General features: G+C 45.4%; 2 protein-coding genes across 2 annotated transcripts in view; one reads left to right on the top strand and one right to left on the bottom strand.

Annotated features, from left to right (window-relative positions):
- The first annotated feature begins 5,389 nt into the window (after window positions 1-5,389).
- Window positions 5,390-6,603, top strand: LOC131676191 (uncharacterized). The gene is made up of 2 exons (XM_058955313.1): window positions 5,390-5,954; window positions 6,044-6,603. The coding sequence occupies exons 1-2, from the start codon at window positions 5,390-5,392 to the stop codon at window positions 6,601-6,603; spliced, it is 1,125 nt and encodes a 374-aa protein (XP_058811296.1).
- A 2,591-nt stretch (window positions 6,604-9,194) lies between these two features.
- LOC131689500 (E3 ubiquitin-protein ligase Ubr3) overlaps window positions 9,195-15,863 on the bottom strand; it is a 118,548-nt gene continuing 111,879 nt past the window's right edge. Inside the window, exons 8-12 of the mRNA XM_058974626.1 lie at window positions 11,740-15,103; window positions 10,834-11,477; window positions 10,642-10,773; window positions 10,436-10,575; window positions 9,195-10,374 (exon numbers count right to left, since the gene is read on the bottom strand). Coding sequence (XP_058830609.1) covers window positions 10,257-10,374; window positions 10,436-10,575; window positions 10,642-10,773; window positions 10,834-11,477; window positions 11,740-15,103 — 4,398 coding nt within the window. The 3' untranslated portion in view covers window positions 9,195-10,256. The remainder of the gene's footprint in view (window positions 10,375-10,435; window positions 10,576-10,641; window positions 10,774-10,833; window positions 11,478-11,739; window positions 15,104-15,863) is intronic.

Below are 15,863 nucleotides of genomic sequence, written 5' to 3'. Positions count from 1 at the left end.
GCCAAGAGTCACTCGGGCAAACTTATAAAATTCGTTTCTTTACGAAAAAATTTCATTATAGAAAAAAGGGGTGATATGACAGCCTAGTGCATCTCGTTCCATTCCGGCAGATAAATTTTGCACAATTGGACAATGTAGCGACTGTCTGTCAAGTAAACATTGATCCTCGGCAGGAGAGCATAATTTTGCGCATGCTTCCCTCAAAGATCCAATCGCTTCTTCTAGCTACCCAAGGTGTCTTATTAACTGGTTGATAGATGTGTGTTCCTACTTACGAGTGAATTGATCACTTCACTTGGGCTGGGATACATGTGGGTCCAGTTAGTTTCAATAACTAACTGGACCCACATGTATCCCAGCCCAAGCGAAGTGATCAATTTACTCGTAAGTAGGAACACACATCCATCAACCAGTTAAGAAGACATCCGTACGAACGACAAAGTACCACGCCGGACGAAGGCCACAGAACTAGCACCAACCAGTCCCATCTCAGCAAAAATATTCTAACTCTTTGAAAGCACCATTTGAATAGAGTTCACTTATTGGTTGATAACAATCATTCTACTCAGATCAAACAATACGTATCTCCCCTGCATATTAAACATTCCAGATATCAGTTCTCGGCTAATCAAATTGAACAAAGCAAGAAATATTTTCGCTGGCGGACATCGACTACTATCAACTGAAAGTACGCCTGAAGCAGTCTTTATAGAACCGCGTCACCGCGCAGCAGTCGGCCATCATATTTGCACAAATGTAGTTCGAAGAGAACATGGGAAATTCAGACCAACGCCACTTGCATCCCTATTTCTTTCGACAAAATGCTCCGTCCCTGTATCAAATCGATCATAGCTGGTTCACCTATACAATGCGTTTATTGATAGCCAAGTTTTCCCCGCAATTTGGAAGAAGGCTGTCGTACAAATGAACCCCAAAATAACCCATCCGTAACAGCCTTTCGGACCTGATAGCCATCTCTAAAATATTTGTAAAGGTTCTGCTAAATCGAATCACTGAATACCGCTCCTGGCGAAATATCAATCAGCAAATAGAAAAGGCTTTGGTACAACGACTGCGCTTGAAAAGGTAACTCACGATGTCTGCAACAACCTTGACCGAGACTCCTGCAAAGCCATGGTCCTCGTCGGTTTTTCCCTTGCCTTCAACTGCGGTAGCCATCATAAGTAAGGCACGAAGGACAATCAAGAATTAAATTTCTCCGGTACCGCCTGTGATCTAATCAAATCATTTCTAGGCCAGCGGAGTCAACTGGTAAATGCATCATTTTCACAGAAGAAGCTGCATTTGATGGAACTCCACACAGGGATCCTGCTTGAGCGCTTCATTGTTCAGCTTGTACATCAACAACCTCCCGAGCCATTTAAAATGTGCATATCAGCTATATGCTGACGGTTTACAGTTGTACGAGTCTGGCACCAACGAGGCAGTTCATGAACTTGTTGCCGATATCAACATCTGACCCCACATCCATCAAAAGCTGGACAAAACATAATCTTCTATTTTCGAACAGGCGATCATATTTTGACGGAGGGCAAGCCGAACAAACGCGCTGTTCTTACTCAATTCGATGGACACCATTCACATGAGGGTTCCACACAGCTGAGCAATGTTCCAGTGTTGATCGAACGAGTGAGCAGAAAATATCTGAAAAGTGCATAAATATTTTCATTGCGAACCCCAAACAGTGTGATACCTTTGCGACAATATAGCTGATATGCTGCTTAAACGTCAGTTGTTCAACGCGAAAAACTTCGAGATGTTTGACACGATTCGCTCTGTTAAGCGTGTATTTTGCTAGACAGTATTCAAATCGAATTGGCATTTTTTCCTTGAGAACGTAAGTTTTAGTATTTAAGGTCATTCGGTTGATTTCATTGCGCAAAGCATACCGGTTGGTGTTAAAGGAACGCTGCGTCGTCAGTATTCCGGATTCTGTGGTTTAACTTGAGGTCATCAGCGTGGTTCTTCTAAACAAAAATTGATGTCATTGAATTGAAATACAGAAGAAAAATCAAAGGACCGAGATGGCTGCCTTGCGGAATACCAGATGAAGCGAAGAACTCTTCGGATGCTCAATCACCTATCTTGACAGTTAGACGACGATTACTGAGATACGATTGCATCCAATGGAGAATAGCCACGTCTATCCAACTTTGCCACTTCAATAGCGTGTTTAATCTTGCCAAAAGTAGCCGAAAGGTTCGTATAGATTGCTTCAGTTTGAAGGCCGTCCGACATGACATCTGTCACAGAGGGTTGTGGACGACAGAAAATTCGTAGATGTTGAACGTTCCGGTATAAACCTATGTTGAGTTTCGGAGATGTACTATTTGCATTGACTAAAAATGGGCCTGTCTCTCGTTGGAGAAAACACTCGCGAACTGTTCAGCGAATCGTTGGCAAATCTACTGTGAATTAGAGCTCATACGCCCTCAAAAGCCCATCGACGTTTGAATCCAATAGCTGCTGTATGGCTGGCGCTAAGACTGTAGAGGAAGACTCAGATGACGGAGGAACCAGTAAGGAGCCTGAAAAAATAGGTCAACCTAGACAAAGAGGATGTGGCATCGGAAGCATAGATTTTCTTTAAAGAACGCTTAACACAAATCCAAAGAATCAACGTCACTCTAAAGAGAAACCAGCTAAAGATGACACCGGTAGTATGCACAAAACACTGCCGTCTTTATCGGAGACAGAAGGGAAGAGGAACCGCTTAGATATATGTATCAGATACCTCTCAAACGGCACAGAAGAAACAAAAAGATGGTAGTGGGGATGTGAAACCTGTGCAAAGTATTGATCATAAATCAGGCTCTAGCTAAAGTGTAATCAATCGAAAGAGCTACCAGAAAAGGGTACCATTCCTAAAGAACATCTGAGTACGAAGAAGACTAGCCAAATTAAGGAGTGCTTGTGGAGCAAAGGGCTAGCAACAATGTCAAGCCGCTATTCACGCCAAACACTTCCCTCAGGTCGGCTTAGATGGTCTTTCACTGTTTGGACGAAGAAAGTGCTAAATGGCATGAAGAACTATACTACTGGAATATTTTTGACTGTACCATGTAACCCGGCAGGGTAACAATTTAACACTGGGTGAAAAAATCTCATCTTTTGAGTATACAATTTTTAGAGTGCAATTTGTTTATGCAACATGACCCTCCAATGTTTTATATGCTCGTTCATGTGGTTGACTTTAGTTTCATTTGTTTTGTTCACCCAATAATGCTTTTAATCCCCGACTATGTAATTAGGGATTAACCCTTTACTTGGGATCTGATTTTACCTGCCCGGTAGACCATTATTGCCAGGGCGGCGGAAGCGCTTGTATCAAAAATTTCGGATTTTCGTAAACATAACAAGCAAAAAGTAAGCAGAACTAAACTATTTTTATTGTTTCATTACCTTTTCTTTCCGATTTTCGTACAGTGTAGCAGTACGCTTTTCGTCGATCTGCTGCTGTTGGCAGAAAGGCAGGCGGTTTCTTCCGACTATCCGAGACAACAACGGCTGCGGTTGTTTCTGTTGGCTGCTCCGGAAGCGGTCCTTGACGTAGAGCTAGAGAGGTGAGTTTTTTGGAATCTCCATAGCGAGGTGACGAAATATCGTCGGATTCCCTTGCTCCCCGCAAGGAATCCTGGAAGACACCGCGGTGTTCCTTCGAGACGGAGCTGTTGTCCCACATGCTTTCCTCTCTTTGACTGTTAGCGGTGAAGGAGAGCTTTTGTCCTCTACAGCGAGAGGGGCGAGTGTTTCGGATCCTTAGCGGTTAGCCGGAGTTCTAGGAAATTAGCTTCGCTTATCGATGATTCGGCCCCCCCTCAAGTGCCCAAACCACGGGCCTGCATTTTTGATGGGTATCCTTCTGTCACACATTGGAAGCTGTGACGATAAACTGTCCCGAAATTACGTATCGAGAACATCTTTTCTTCACCGTGGTCTGACTTTTCTCGATGATCGCCTATCGCTCGATGTAAGCAAACTCTCCCGCCTTCCACCACCGCCGTTGCTGTCACCTGCTGAGTAGCGTATTCAGCACTCGCTTTTGCAAGCAAGCTATCTTTACCTTGAAAGTGGATACCATCCCTTGGGCAGAATGAAGGCTACGTAGTTTCAAGATTGATTTTGGATACGGCCAGAAGGTTAAACAAACTGAAGGTCAACCCCAAGAAATAGGAGGACGCCACACAGAGTAACAAGCGAAGTTACAAAGATTCGACTGAAATCCTATCGGCAGCGGGATTCAAATTGCGGAAATGGGCCTCAAACTACAAATATCTTATAACTGAGGACTCTGCAGACGAGCTATCACCGGTACCAGTAAAACTCTCCGATCAAGGAGAGGCAATTAAGGCTTTAGGAATTCAGTGGCTTCCAACGCAGGACGAATATGGATTCAAGGTTAACCTCTCTCCAGATAGCGCTAATACGAAACGTCAGATGATCTCCGATTCATCGCGGCTTTTTGACCCGTTTGGTTGGCTAGCACCTGTGCTGGTTAAGATCAAGATCCTATATCAACTGCTTTGGTTGTACAACGTCGCGTGGAATTCCTTGCCATCAACAGTAGAAAACGATTGGAAGGAAGTGAAGCACAATTTACAACTTACAGCCCCCGTGCGTAGTCAATTGCAGCTCCATGGATTCTCTGACGCCTCCGAGCAAGCATTTGCTGCAGTAGTGTATGCCTGATCAGTTAACGACGGTAAGGTTTCGGTGGTTCTTGTAGCTGCTAAATCCGGTGTGGCACCCATCAAGCAAGTGGCGCTTCCACAACTAGAGCTGAATGCTGCTTTGTTGCTAACGGAACTGATGCAGCGTATCACTGAAGCAGTATCACATCTTGAAATAGAGCATTGGGCGTGGACGGACTCAACCATCGTCTTAAATTGGTTTCCTCTCATACACGAAAATGGAAGACCTTTGAGCCTAACCGAACATCTGCTATACTTGAGTATTTGCCACGTTCGATAATCTACTGTGGTTCCAGGGAGCATCATGGTTGAAGGTCAATCAATCCGAGTGAAAGTTGTACCCAGTGCCTTCTAGAAATCAAACCTGTGAAATTACTGCATCTAGCAGTTATCTCGAAGCGTACCAATTACGATATTGAAATGCAGCTCATGAAGAAATGTTCCAGATTTTTTGTTCATCATCCGCACATTGGCCTGTGTTAACCGGTTCATCAACAATCTCCGATCAATCGTCGTCGACCGACGGATTGGGGAATTGGTCCCAATGGAACTGCAAAACACCAAATTACAGCTGGTTCGATCTATTCAGCACACAGCATACGCATCTGAATTGGAATTACTGAAGAAACAAACATATCCTTTCTGCCCACCACTCATTTCTCGATGACCAAGGCACCATGCGCGTGGGCGGTCGTCTGCAGAACTACGCCCTACCATACGACCAGAAACATCCCTTAATTCTGCCCATGAATCACGTGGCGACTGAAATGCTTGTGTGTGAATTACAATTGCGCAATTTGCACGCGGGGCCGTCATTGCTGAGTGCAACTATCTATCAACAATATTGGATCGTTGGATGCCAGACGGTAGTACGCAAGGTGGTGCAAGGATGCCCGCGATGTGTTCGTCTCAAAGGTAAAACTGCTAAGCAACTGATGGGCAACCTACCAGCGGAAAGGGTGCGAGCATCAAGGGTGTTTTCGCACGTCGGCGTTGACTACGCTGGCCCAATCAAACTCAAGGCATCCTGTGTTCGAGGACTGAAGGTCACCAATGGTTATATCGTGGTGTTTGTGTGTTTCTCAATACGAGCAGTGCACCTTGAAGTGGCATCCGAAGTGGTCTATCCACGAATACCTTTATTAACGTTCTCAAGCGGTTCGTATCACGGCGCGGATATCCGAACGAAATATGGTCAGATAATGGGACCAATTTCGTTGGAAATGATCGTGTTTTGCAAGAGTTTGTCGAGAAAATTAAGTCACACAGCAAAGAAGGAAGCCGATATTTATCCACTCCTGGCATAAAATGGACATTTAACCCTCCATCAGCACCGCATATGGGCGGTATAGGGGAGGCTGCTGTCAAGAGTACCAAGAAGCACCTAGTAGCAGAACTTGGGGACGAAGCGATCACATTTGAAGACTTGTCGCCAATCTTATGTCAGGTTGAAGCATGTCTTAACTCGAGACCATTATGTGCGTTATCCAGCAATCCGGACAGTGTTGAAGTGTTGACCCCTGGACATTTCTTGATCGGGAAGGCGATTAATCTTATTTCTGAACCAGGTGTGCAGCATCTACCAGTGGGACGCATGGACCGGTGGCAACAACTTCCCAAACGCACCGTCAGAATCTGGAATAGATGGAAGGGTGAGTATTTAATCAGTTTACAGCCATGCAACAAGTGGCGCACCTCGCAACCTAACATCAAGGTGGATCAACTGGTTCTAGTTAAAAATGACAACGCTCCACCCACCCAATGGGAACTAGCACGAGTGGTGCAGGCGCATCCGGATGCAACTGGGGCGGTTCGAACTGTGACTCTACGACGAGGCTCAACTATATATCAACGACCCATCCACAAGTTGTGTCTGCTTCCGGGGAATTGAGACACTGGCCTCAAGGAGGGGAGGATGTTCCGGTGATGCGCCCTATCACAACAGCGCCATACTATTAGCAGTGGGTTTTCTAACTTTTTTTGCAACTAAAAAGCAGTGCATTAGCAGACGTCGCGAAGTACAGTTGACAAAAAAAAAACAATAAAAATTCGTTTGATTTAATACCGCGTGTCACGTATTCATTTTCCTCATTTTTTTCGGCTCGAAATTGTCCGGCTCAAGTTCTAATAGATTTTGATGCACAGTCCACCTAGACCCGAGAACAATGGGAATACCCCCACGTACATTAGCTCTCCACATTTCAGTTGTTATCATTGCGTTGACCTTAAGAAAATAACTCATAAAGCTGTTGGTGTCCCGAAGAGAATAAAATGGAACACGTATATGTAGTCTGTATAAAACGTTTTTGGAGGATTTCTAGGTCAATGGCATAGACTCCAAACATCTCAACGAAGTTACCACGGAACTTGGAGTACTGTGTACGAAGGAAGTTTTCTACTAACCAAAACCAAACGGACTATGAACAGACTATGAAAATTCCCAAGGTGTAATAATAACCTTGAGAGACCGCGCAGGAATGTGAGGTCTACGTATAAAAATGAATCGGCGAAATATTAGCGACAAAGGATCAATTAAGATCCTTTGACCAAATATAACAAACCCGGCATCTAAGAATAAATCCTTTGCGAGGATGATCTCATCAAAAATCTTTGCGATGAGGAAACCAGTTGACTCGCATACCGATGAGAAAAAAACGAAAAAAGCCCTTTAAATAAAGAATGCGCAATATCGCGTTTCATGGACATTGACGGCACCTTCGACAATACTGCCTTCGATTCGCCTTCAGCGTACTGCTGAGTCAAATGGGATGATAGGGCGTTCGACTGTTGAGTGGATTACTGAAATGTTGTGTTGCCGGACTGTGACAGCGTCGTTGGGGGGCAACACTATAACCATAGGAACAACTAGAGGCTGTCCTTAAGGAGGAGTGCTGTCACTCCTTCTGTGGTCTCTGTTGGTTGACGGACTCCTGAATGAACTAGAAGCGACGCACAGCGGCGAAACTACTACCAAACCGAACATTATTTACACATATATTGTCACAAAGCACAAACAATTATTTTCTACCTCTCTTTCATATATAAGGCTTAAAAATGTGCAAAATAATTTTGGCTATGAATTTAGTCTAGTTACACCACTGCGCGACAGGTTATGCAGACGACATTGTCATCACTGTTAGTGGCAAGGATGAATCTACGATTTCGGACCGTACTCAAGTTGTTGTAAACATGCCACGGCGATGGTGCAAAACGGGAACATCTTAGCACTGATCCCAATAAAAAAAACCTTTAATTCCATTTACAAGGGAACAAAAAGTCAAAATGAATTTGCTACGGAAGTAAAACATCTTGACGAAATAATAGATAGATAACTGCTGCCTAATACGCCGATAAGGTGAGTTCGCGGTGATCAAACTGAATAGATGAACGGAGACCATCCTGTTATGGAAAATACCCTAGATAATATTCAAAAATAGCACAAAAGGAGACTGTGGTGTGGAAGCAGGGGTCTGTGGCCCTTAGTATAGGTTCTAAAAGGCTCTAAGTTCTACACCGTCTATCTTTCAAGCGGAGGTATATGGAATTGAGACCCGTGCCAGAAAGTGTTGCTTAGGAGCAACCTAACGACCAAAGCGTCGATCATTCTATCGCCAGCTCACTTTGATGAGAGTGCCAGGGCACACGGGAATCGAAGAAGACGAGTTAACTGGCTGGGAGCAACCTTAAAGGAAACGTTATAGAAGACTGGAAACAAGAGCTGAAGCGTAAACTCTTTGATGTCTCGTTCTTAATCCCGACGGTTTATTCAAAACCTAAAAAGAAAATTTGGAGGATTTCTCATTTTACGTGAACCCGAACTAAAGGTAATCACTAACCTATTGACAGGCTGCTCTCTCAGAGCTTATTGGGCTAATTAGGAAAGGCTCAAAATAGGAAGGAAATGTCATCAAGCGGTGGAAACATCCAAACACAAACTATGCGACTATCACGCTTTCTCTATAATCAGAATGAGCTCAACGATCTTTGGTAAAGGATTCCCAGATCCCGAAAGGATCAGAGAGACATCCTCACGCAACATATTAAAATTCTTTAGGAATTTTAAACTGATGAACGATTAAGCATTGCCCAATGCGCACCCAGGGGATACACAACAGTTCTATGTGAGAACGAAGTGTACTGAACAGTAACAGTAGGCTCTAAGCTCCCATGTATTGAAAATATTGATACTGCTTCACCTACTTCGGATTAACGGGATTGCATTCAAAAACAAAGGGGAACAGAACGGAAGAACACTAGGCGGTGGAATCAATTTTACAGGTGTTAGAAGAACAGGCCCAAAGGTTAGTTGGAGATTCAGGTTTGGAGAAAAAATACGGGAGGAATGTTGCAGATGTAGATCTTTTTACTCGCCGATTTAGCAAGTGATCAAACAAATTCTGAATTTAAGAGAAAGGAAACGAATACTGCAACGAAAAATGCTTTCTTTCAAACTTCAATCTTTTGTAACATTACATGTAAAGATTTTTTCTTCATACATTAATTATTGGTTTTATTGTTTCACATAATCGTAACATGAGTGTTTCGTTCTGTTCGTGCTATATCCCGTCTCACCCGGTTTGACTCACAACAAAACCACTCTCTAGCGAGCTTTGTGTTCGTGCAACCCGGAACGATACGGTTTCGAAGGGGGAAGGACGTTTGCGACTATATTCGAGAGACACTTCCGATAATAACTATTTCAAAACAGCCCTAGCGCGGTAATCTAAGCATCATCATTAGTAACAAATCGAATAACTAATGTAATAATCGTGTGTTATGAAAAAAAAACAGGAAAAAACGGTCAACGCTTACACAATATTCTCACTTGCTCTCGCTCACCAATCACCACGGGGGCCACAGCATCGCGGAAGATTAACTCCCCCTCCGAAAAGGTGGTGTTGTGGCTACAATTTGTTAAATCCTAGAGTCAGTTTGCTTTGCATTTCATTCCTACTTAATTCGTTAATATATCCTATACAAAGTCTGCTTTCTAAGGCCATCCCTGGGAAGTGTGGTTTCTCGCCACAATTCCGTTTTTTGATTTGAGCAAACGTCATTTTCGAGTGTTGAAACCAAACCGCGAAACGAATTCATCGCAACAGAACAGCGCCTTCCTGGAGTTATATTCGTACGAGCTGCTGAATGCTTAGATTAATGTACAATTTAACTATCGTCTATTAATAGCTACTAACGGTTAGGAAGTGAGATTGCATCCTAGATACTTTGTTGAGGGGTTCGCTTGAGAGAGAGATAGAGGATGTTCTACATTACAACAGTTACACAATATCACAAAGCAAGAAATTTATATACGTTACTCTATATGTATCATTATAGATTGAATGTTTTTGACTTATTGGTTAAATAACGGTCATATTAACTTATTTTACCTTCCCAAATCTCAACGATTTGCGTTTCTTAGTTTTTAATAGTTTTTTTTTCTCTCCAATGCCAACCAGAGGCAGAGGGAATACATACAAACAAACATACACGTACTCACCACACTCGCATACATCGTCCAGAAACGGTTTTTTTCTTCGTTTGATTCTACAGCGAATCTCGATGCCACACCCAGGTGTGTTTGGTGTGAGCGAATCGATGCGACAACCACTGCGATTCGAGCAGGTTGAAACGGTCTTCACTTAGGTAGAGTGGTTTGCCGCGTCTTTCCGAAGGAAACAATAGTTAATTAATCGTTTTTAGATGAAAGATCTAAGAATACTTACTTCAAATCGCGATCCTCTTCATCGTAGTCATCTAGATACAATGAACCCCACAGACAAGCTCTGCGACCTCGGATTATGATGATGTACGTCGAAGTCACCATTAGGAATATGCCTGTCCCTCCGCCACAGATGATGGAATGCTGTAGAGGAAACGAAAACGTGGTCAATTTCGAAGAAAAGCGAATAGAGACTGTACGAATACTAACCCTTACGGCTTCACAGCAGTCCTGTTCCTTGCAGCAGGCCTGCTTCAAACATACAATCGTACCACACAGCAAACAGATTGAACTTTCCTTCGGTACATTCTGGCACTTGAGACAGGGTTGTTCGTGATAGTACTGTAATCAAAATTGCTTGGGTTATTAACTAACAGTTCCTAATTGACCAACTCAACTTACCGTAAACAACCGCTCGTACTCGCGTGGTAAGCGAAGCAGTTTCGGTTGTTGCCATTCCATGTGCTGAGTCAGTACCAGCGGCCGTATCGATTCGTACGTTGACAGCGCCAACTGATCACACCAGAACTTCGGAAGTTCCAGTTCCGATCCGGGTATAAAACACAGCGCCTTACTGGCGTTGAACTTATCCAAATCCATACTGACGGTGACTAGTTCCAGGTAGTATACCAACCGACTAAACTCCCAGTGCGGTCCAGGGATCTCCGGTATTTCGGAATGATAGATATGGTGCCTGAGTAGAGCGGCTACCCGCAGAAACGGTAGACACATTCGCTGAAGATCTTTCTCTAGGACGCCTAGATCGAGCGGCCGGGGTGATAGGACGGTAGCTCCGTTCGGGGTACCGGTACCGGTTTCTAGGCGAATTCTGCGACAACGATCGAGATTTGCTAGGAGGAAGGCCATTGCTGCGCCAACACACGGGATGCCTTTCTCACGGACTACTGCAGGTGGTGAATCTCCGCCGGATGAGTATTTCTCCAGCAGCTGATCGCAATCGTCCTCCGTTAGTTGGGTGCACAGTTGTAGGACGATTTGGTAGTACAGCAGGTTGTACATTACCTTCACGATGCAGGTGAAATACACTGGTGGGAAAGAGAAGAGATTAGAAAGTTATAACCGGGAGTGGGCCATTTGACATAATGGACGTTTAGCATAACGGACATTTGGCATAATTTAGAGACGTGATAATTGTGCAGGTTATTTGGCATACCAGACGAATGGGTATTTATTATGACCGCCAGTGAGATTTAGCTTTCCATACAGCGTTCCAATAATTAAAATTATCCCTCTTATCCTTCTTTATATCATGAGCATGCCAAACGACCCAGATCCAACAAAACCTACCTTGCTCCAGATGCAACGGCGCCAGCAGAATAAACTTCAACATCATCGCACAAGGATCGCTCAGCAAGACTGGGATGAGATCCGCTACTACCGGTGCGGCAACTGCTGCACTGGACGAACTACTGCTACTGCCGCCACTGTTACTGGTCGACGTACCGATGTCGACCCCCGTCAAGGTTTCCCACAGTCGCCACGCCGTCCACTCATCGTCCAGTTTGAATCGAACCGGTGCATCGTCACTCATTCGGCGGCGAATGTGCAACGATAGGACGTGCAGCAGCGGAACAATACAGTCCCGCTTGGGTTTGTAGCGGAGGTCCTTCTGCGTACAGAGTGAACCACCGCGCTGGATTACCTCCGATTCCAGATTGATGCGAGCGATCGAGATCACGAAGGCACTCTGCGGTATGTCCGGGTGTCGTTTGATGTTCCGCTGCGTACAGCTGATCATGTTTTCCATGGCTTCGTAGAATTTGGTGGTCGTCGGAGGGCGCTTGTTTTCCCTGATTAAATTCATTATTTCGTTGACTAGAGTGGCAAATGGAGGCGTCGGTGCACGAGTGGTTAGAATCGGCCGTTCAAGCGAAGGGCTCAACGGAAGCACAGAATTTGCCAGCTGTCCGCAGTAAGGACAGAAAAATTCGCCCCGCTCGACGTCCAGATTTTGAGGACGCGGCGAAGTGTGCAAAGATTTAAGATACAAATCCTGACAGGCCAAATGCACGTGATGGCCGCAGGACTGCACGTGGACACCTCCTTCCCAACCAATATTATGCGACTGATACCAGGCAGTCTTGCCAAACCTCTGCTGCAAAAGATCTACCCGTTTGTTAAACTCCGAAGACATCTTCACGTTCCGTTCCAGTCTGATCTTGTCGTCGTCGTTCACCGGCAGCGGACAACGTTCACTTTCTTTCCTTCGATGACCCACAATACTACTAGACTCCACCAAAACCACTAACCCAATCGGTTTCAGTTCCGTACTCGGCTCAGTCGTATTACAAATAATACAGTCATACTCCTTCTCCCGTGGCATCTCAATCATCTCCTCCTCCTCATCTTCATCCCCTTCAAAACAATCCATATTTGCTGCCGCCTGCTCCATAAACGCTTTCTGCCGGCTAGCAAATTCCTCCATCATCTTCTTCTGCCGCTCTTTAGCTCTTTTACTACGCTCCTCCCGCTCCTTAGTCTCCCGTGCCTTCTGCTCTGCCTGACGCTCTCTTTGGTTAGGCCACAGCGCATGTCGGATTTCGTCGATCCTGCGAGCACAACTCTCATCCAACCGAGCAATTCTTCGCAGCAGATTGCCGATGAAGAACGGTCCATCGCCGATTCGTGACTCGGATACTTTTATGCGCTGCTGCTGCTGGTGACTAGAAGAGCTGGATTCGTCATCCTGATCCATTACGATGTCGTCCTCGTTCTCTGGAGCATCATCATCATCCTCCAGTGAGAAACTATCCAGGGTTCCACTAAGCTGGGAGTGCAGCTTCAGAAGCAGCGACAGAATGCTCTCCTCAATTCGAACCGTGTCCGGTTCGTGGGCGTTTCCTTCGAGAGCTTCAATATTACGGCGTTTGTGCCGTAGACGTCCTGCTGGTATTTGATGTACTAGCTGGTAGTTGGCCCGGCCTGCGGCCGTTGACGCTGCGCCACCTGTATTAGCCACCGTAGTCGTCGTATTGACGGGGGCCGGCAACTGAGGTCTTCTAGGAACTGCAACCGGTTGAACACGATTGAAGGGAAGCATGAGACCGGCGTTTGCCGGGACGGAAGACGAGAACATCGTCATGTCCGGAGTCGTAGTCCGCGTGGTCTCATTCACAGCCGAGTTTTGGGTAGGAACCAAGGGAAAATCATGGCGAATCACCAGTTCCATGCTGGTTTCGTTGTAGATTTCGCTGGTGACGCGAGGAATTACCACGGTACCACCGGGAGAAGGTAGTGCCGGGAGTGGTAGTCGTCCTCCCGGAACAATAGGCATGGTATTGCTGTCATTGTTGTTGTTGTTATTATGGTACTCCACCAATGTGAGAGCTGGTCTTTGACTTATCGGCGGAAGCGATTGGATTCTTTCGTCTACAATCATTCGATCCATATCTTCGTCATCGTCGTCGTCCATTCGTCTAGCTAGGGAACTTCCACGAACCACCGACAAATCCTGTGGTATTGCTACCTCACCTCCTCCTACTCCGCTGTTCAGACGCTGCTCGTACTCATTGTCCACGCTGCCAACCAACATCGGAAGCGTTTCACTTTCCGACAGCTCCCATTCTACATCACTGTCAAACGTTGGAGTTCCCGTGCTCTGATTTTGATAGTTTGCTGGCAGAACTTGTGGTTCCCCTGGTAGTAGCGATATCCTCTTGATCGTCATCTTCAAATTTTCACTCAAGCAATTACTCGGATAACAATTCAAAAGCTCCGGAACCGTTTCTCGATTTTCCTCCGAAACTCGCCGCCGGTTACCTGTTCCCGACCCTCTACACTCCAGCTCACTTCCACTGTCCCGATTAGTCTCACAGTTACACACAGCCATCTCCAGGAGAAACACAGCCAACGCCAGCATATGTTCAGAAACGCTGTGCGTATGAACAGCCCGGTAGAAGATCGCCAACAGCATCGCATGCAGTACCCGCGAACTTAAAACACTAGCCGGATCACTGTAAACCTTTCCGCATGAACTCGGCAACCGAAACGGTGGCCACAGACTCCTACTCTTCGGCATCTTTCCCACACCCTTCACGTATCCACCAAACCGGTCCATCGAGTTCTGAAAATCTCTCCGATGAACTGCCCTCAGCAGCACATGAAGCGGATCATAGTACCGCTCCCAAACTTCCTCCACCGGCATAAACAAACCCTGTTCCAAATTTTCCGACCCGACCGGCGGCGGCCGGTACACCGACAGTTCCTTCAAGAACTTTTCAAAATTTCTCGTATGCGCATTCAAACTCCTCTCCGGCATCAACTCCAGCAGCTGACTGTGCGTCTTATCCCCGGTCGCCAGCAGGGCACTGATCTCGATAATACACTGCGTCTTTTCGTCGTTCCCCAGGTTAACCCGGGAAGTGATCAACGTCGCCAGAAACGTCAGCAGTCCCTCCAGCATCGAATCCTGTCCCATTTCCTGTGGTGCACTAAGTACTCCCATCCCAAGCCACTCGGAAACACCGAAGATCGAGATGCAATCGGTGAGGAACAGATTCGCCGGCAGCTGGGTGGCGCAGATCTGCAGAAAGAACAGATCCATGTCGACCATGGAGTTGCAGAAGTTCGCCTGCAGGTAGGTCATCGCTTGGCCCTTCATCTGGAGCCCGTTGCGAACCCAGATCCCGGACAGGATCTCGTAGAAGAGGCTCTGTTAGGGAGAGAGATAGATAAAATAGGTGAATTAGTATTGGTTGGAGATGAGTTCGGTTGTTTTAATCGTATTTTATCCATCAACGGAAGATTTCTGCTTGCAGCTAGCTGATGAACCAACGTCTAAAATGTAGAGGGTCATGGTTAGCGTTTCGACTTCGTCTTGTCAGAAGCTGGTACTGACTTAGCACTAGTTCTTAGAGGCCTTCAGACCTAATGAGGGTAGAATCAAATACTCAACTCACTGGTAACCATAACAAAAAGATTCTCGCAAAGATACTTTCGATAATATTTTCTCATCCTTTACAAGCATGTCTAACCAACTCAATCATCATTTGGATAGTTTACTTCTGGACCAGAAAGCATCTTTTAATAGAATTGAAATATCGGCTGGGATTGAAATGATTAATACTCGACCAGCAAATGTTAGGCTGTTTGTGAAGTATCCTTGTATACGTACCCGCTCGGAAAGTTTAGATTAACGGTGTGGTCACCAACGTGGGGTTCAATTTCTTCCAAGGCCGCTTTGCCTCAATCAGTGAAAATTCGGGATTGAAAAAAATCGCCGAAAGTAAGAGATACTCCATTTATCTTGTTTCAGGTGATCTTTACCCGGTCTCTTCTTCCAAACTTTGTCTTTTTTGACCGGTTACATCTACATGTTCGCTTTTTTCTGTTGTGATTTGACAACTATCTCTATTACAAACGCTGTGTGGAAAATGCGGAATCATTAGGAAGGTTCTTGCCGTCGGATGAAT

The sequence above is a fragment of the Topomyia yanbarensis genome, chromosome 1, assembly GCF_030247195.1.
Source record: "Topomyia yanbarensis strain Yona2022 chromosome 1, ASM3024719v1, whole genome shotgun sequence".
NCBI classification, from domain to species: domain Eukaryota; kingdom Metazoa; phylum Arthropoda; class Insecta; order Diptera; family Culicidae; genus Topomyia; species Topomyia yanbarensis.
The sequence above is the reverse complement of the archived record's forward strand: the minus strand, read 5'-3'. Positions and strand labels throughout refer to the sequence as shown.

Bases quoted from the DNA above. Each gene is read 5' to 3' on its own strand.
- LOC131676191 (XM_058955313.1), top strand. From the start codon at position 5,390: ATGCGCGTGGGCGGTCGTCTGCAGAACTACGCCCTACCATACGACCAG. The intron at 5,955-6,043 runs GTTTGTCGAGAA...ACCCTCCATCAG, and splicing joins AATGATCGTGTTTTGCAAGA to CACCGCATATGGGCGGTATA.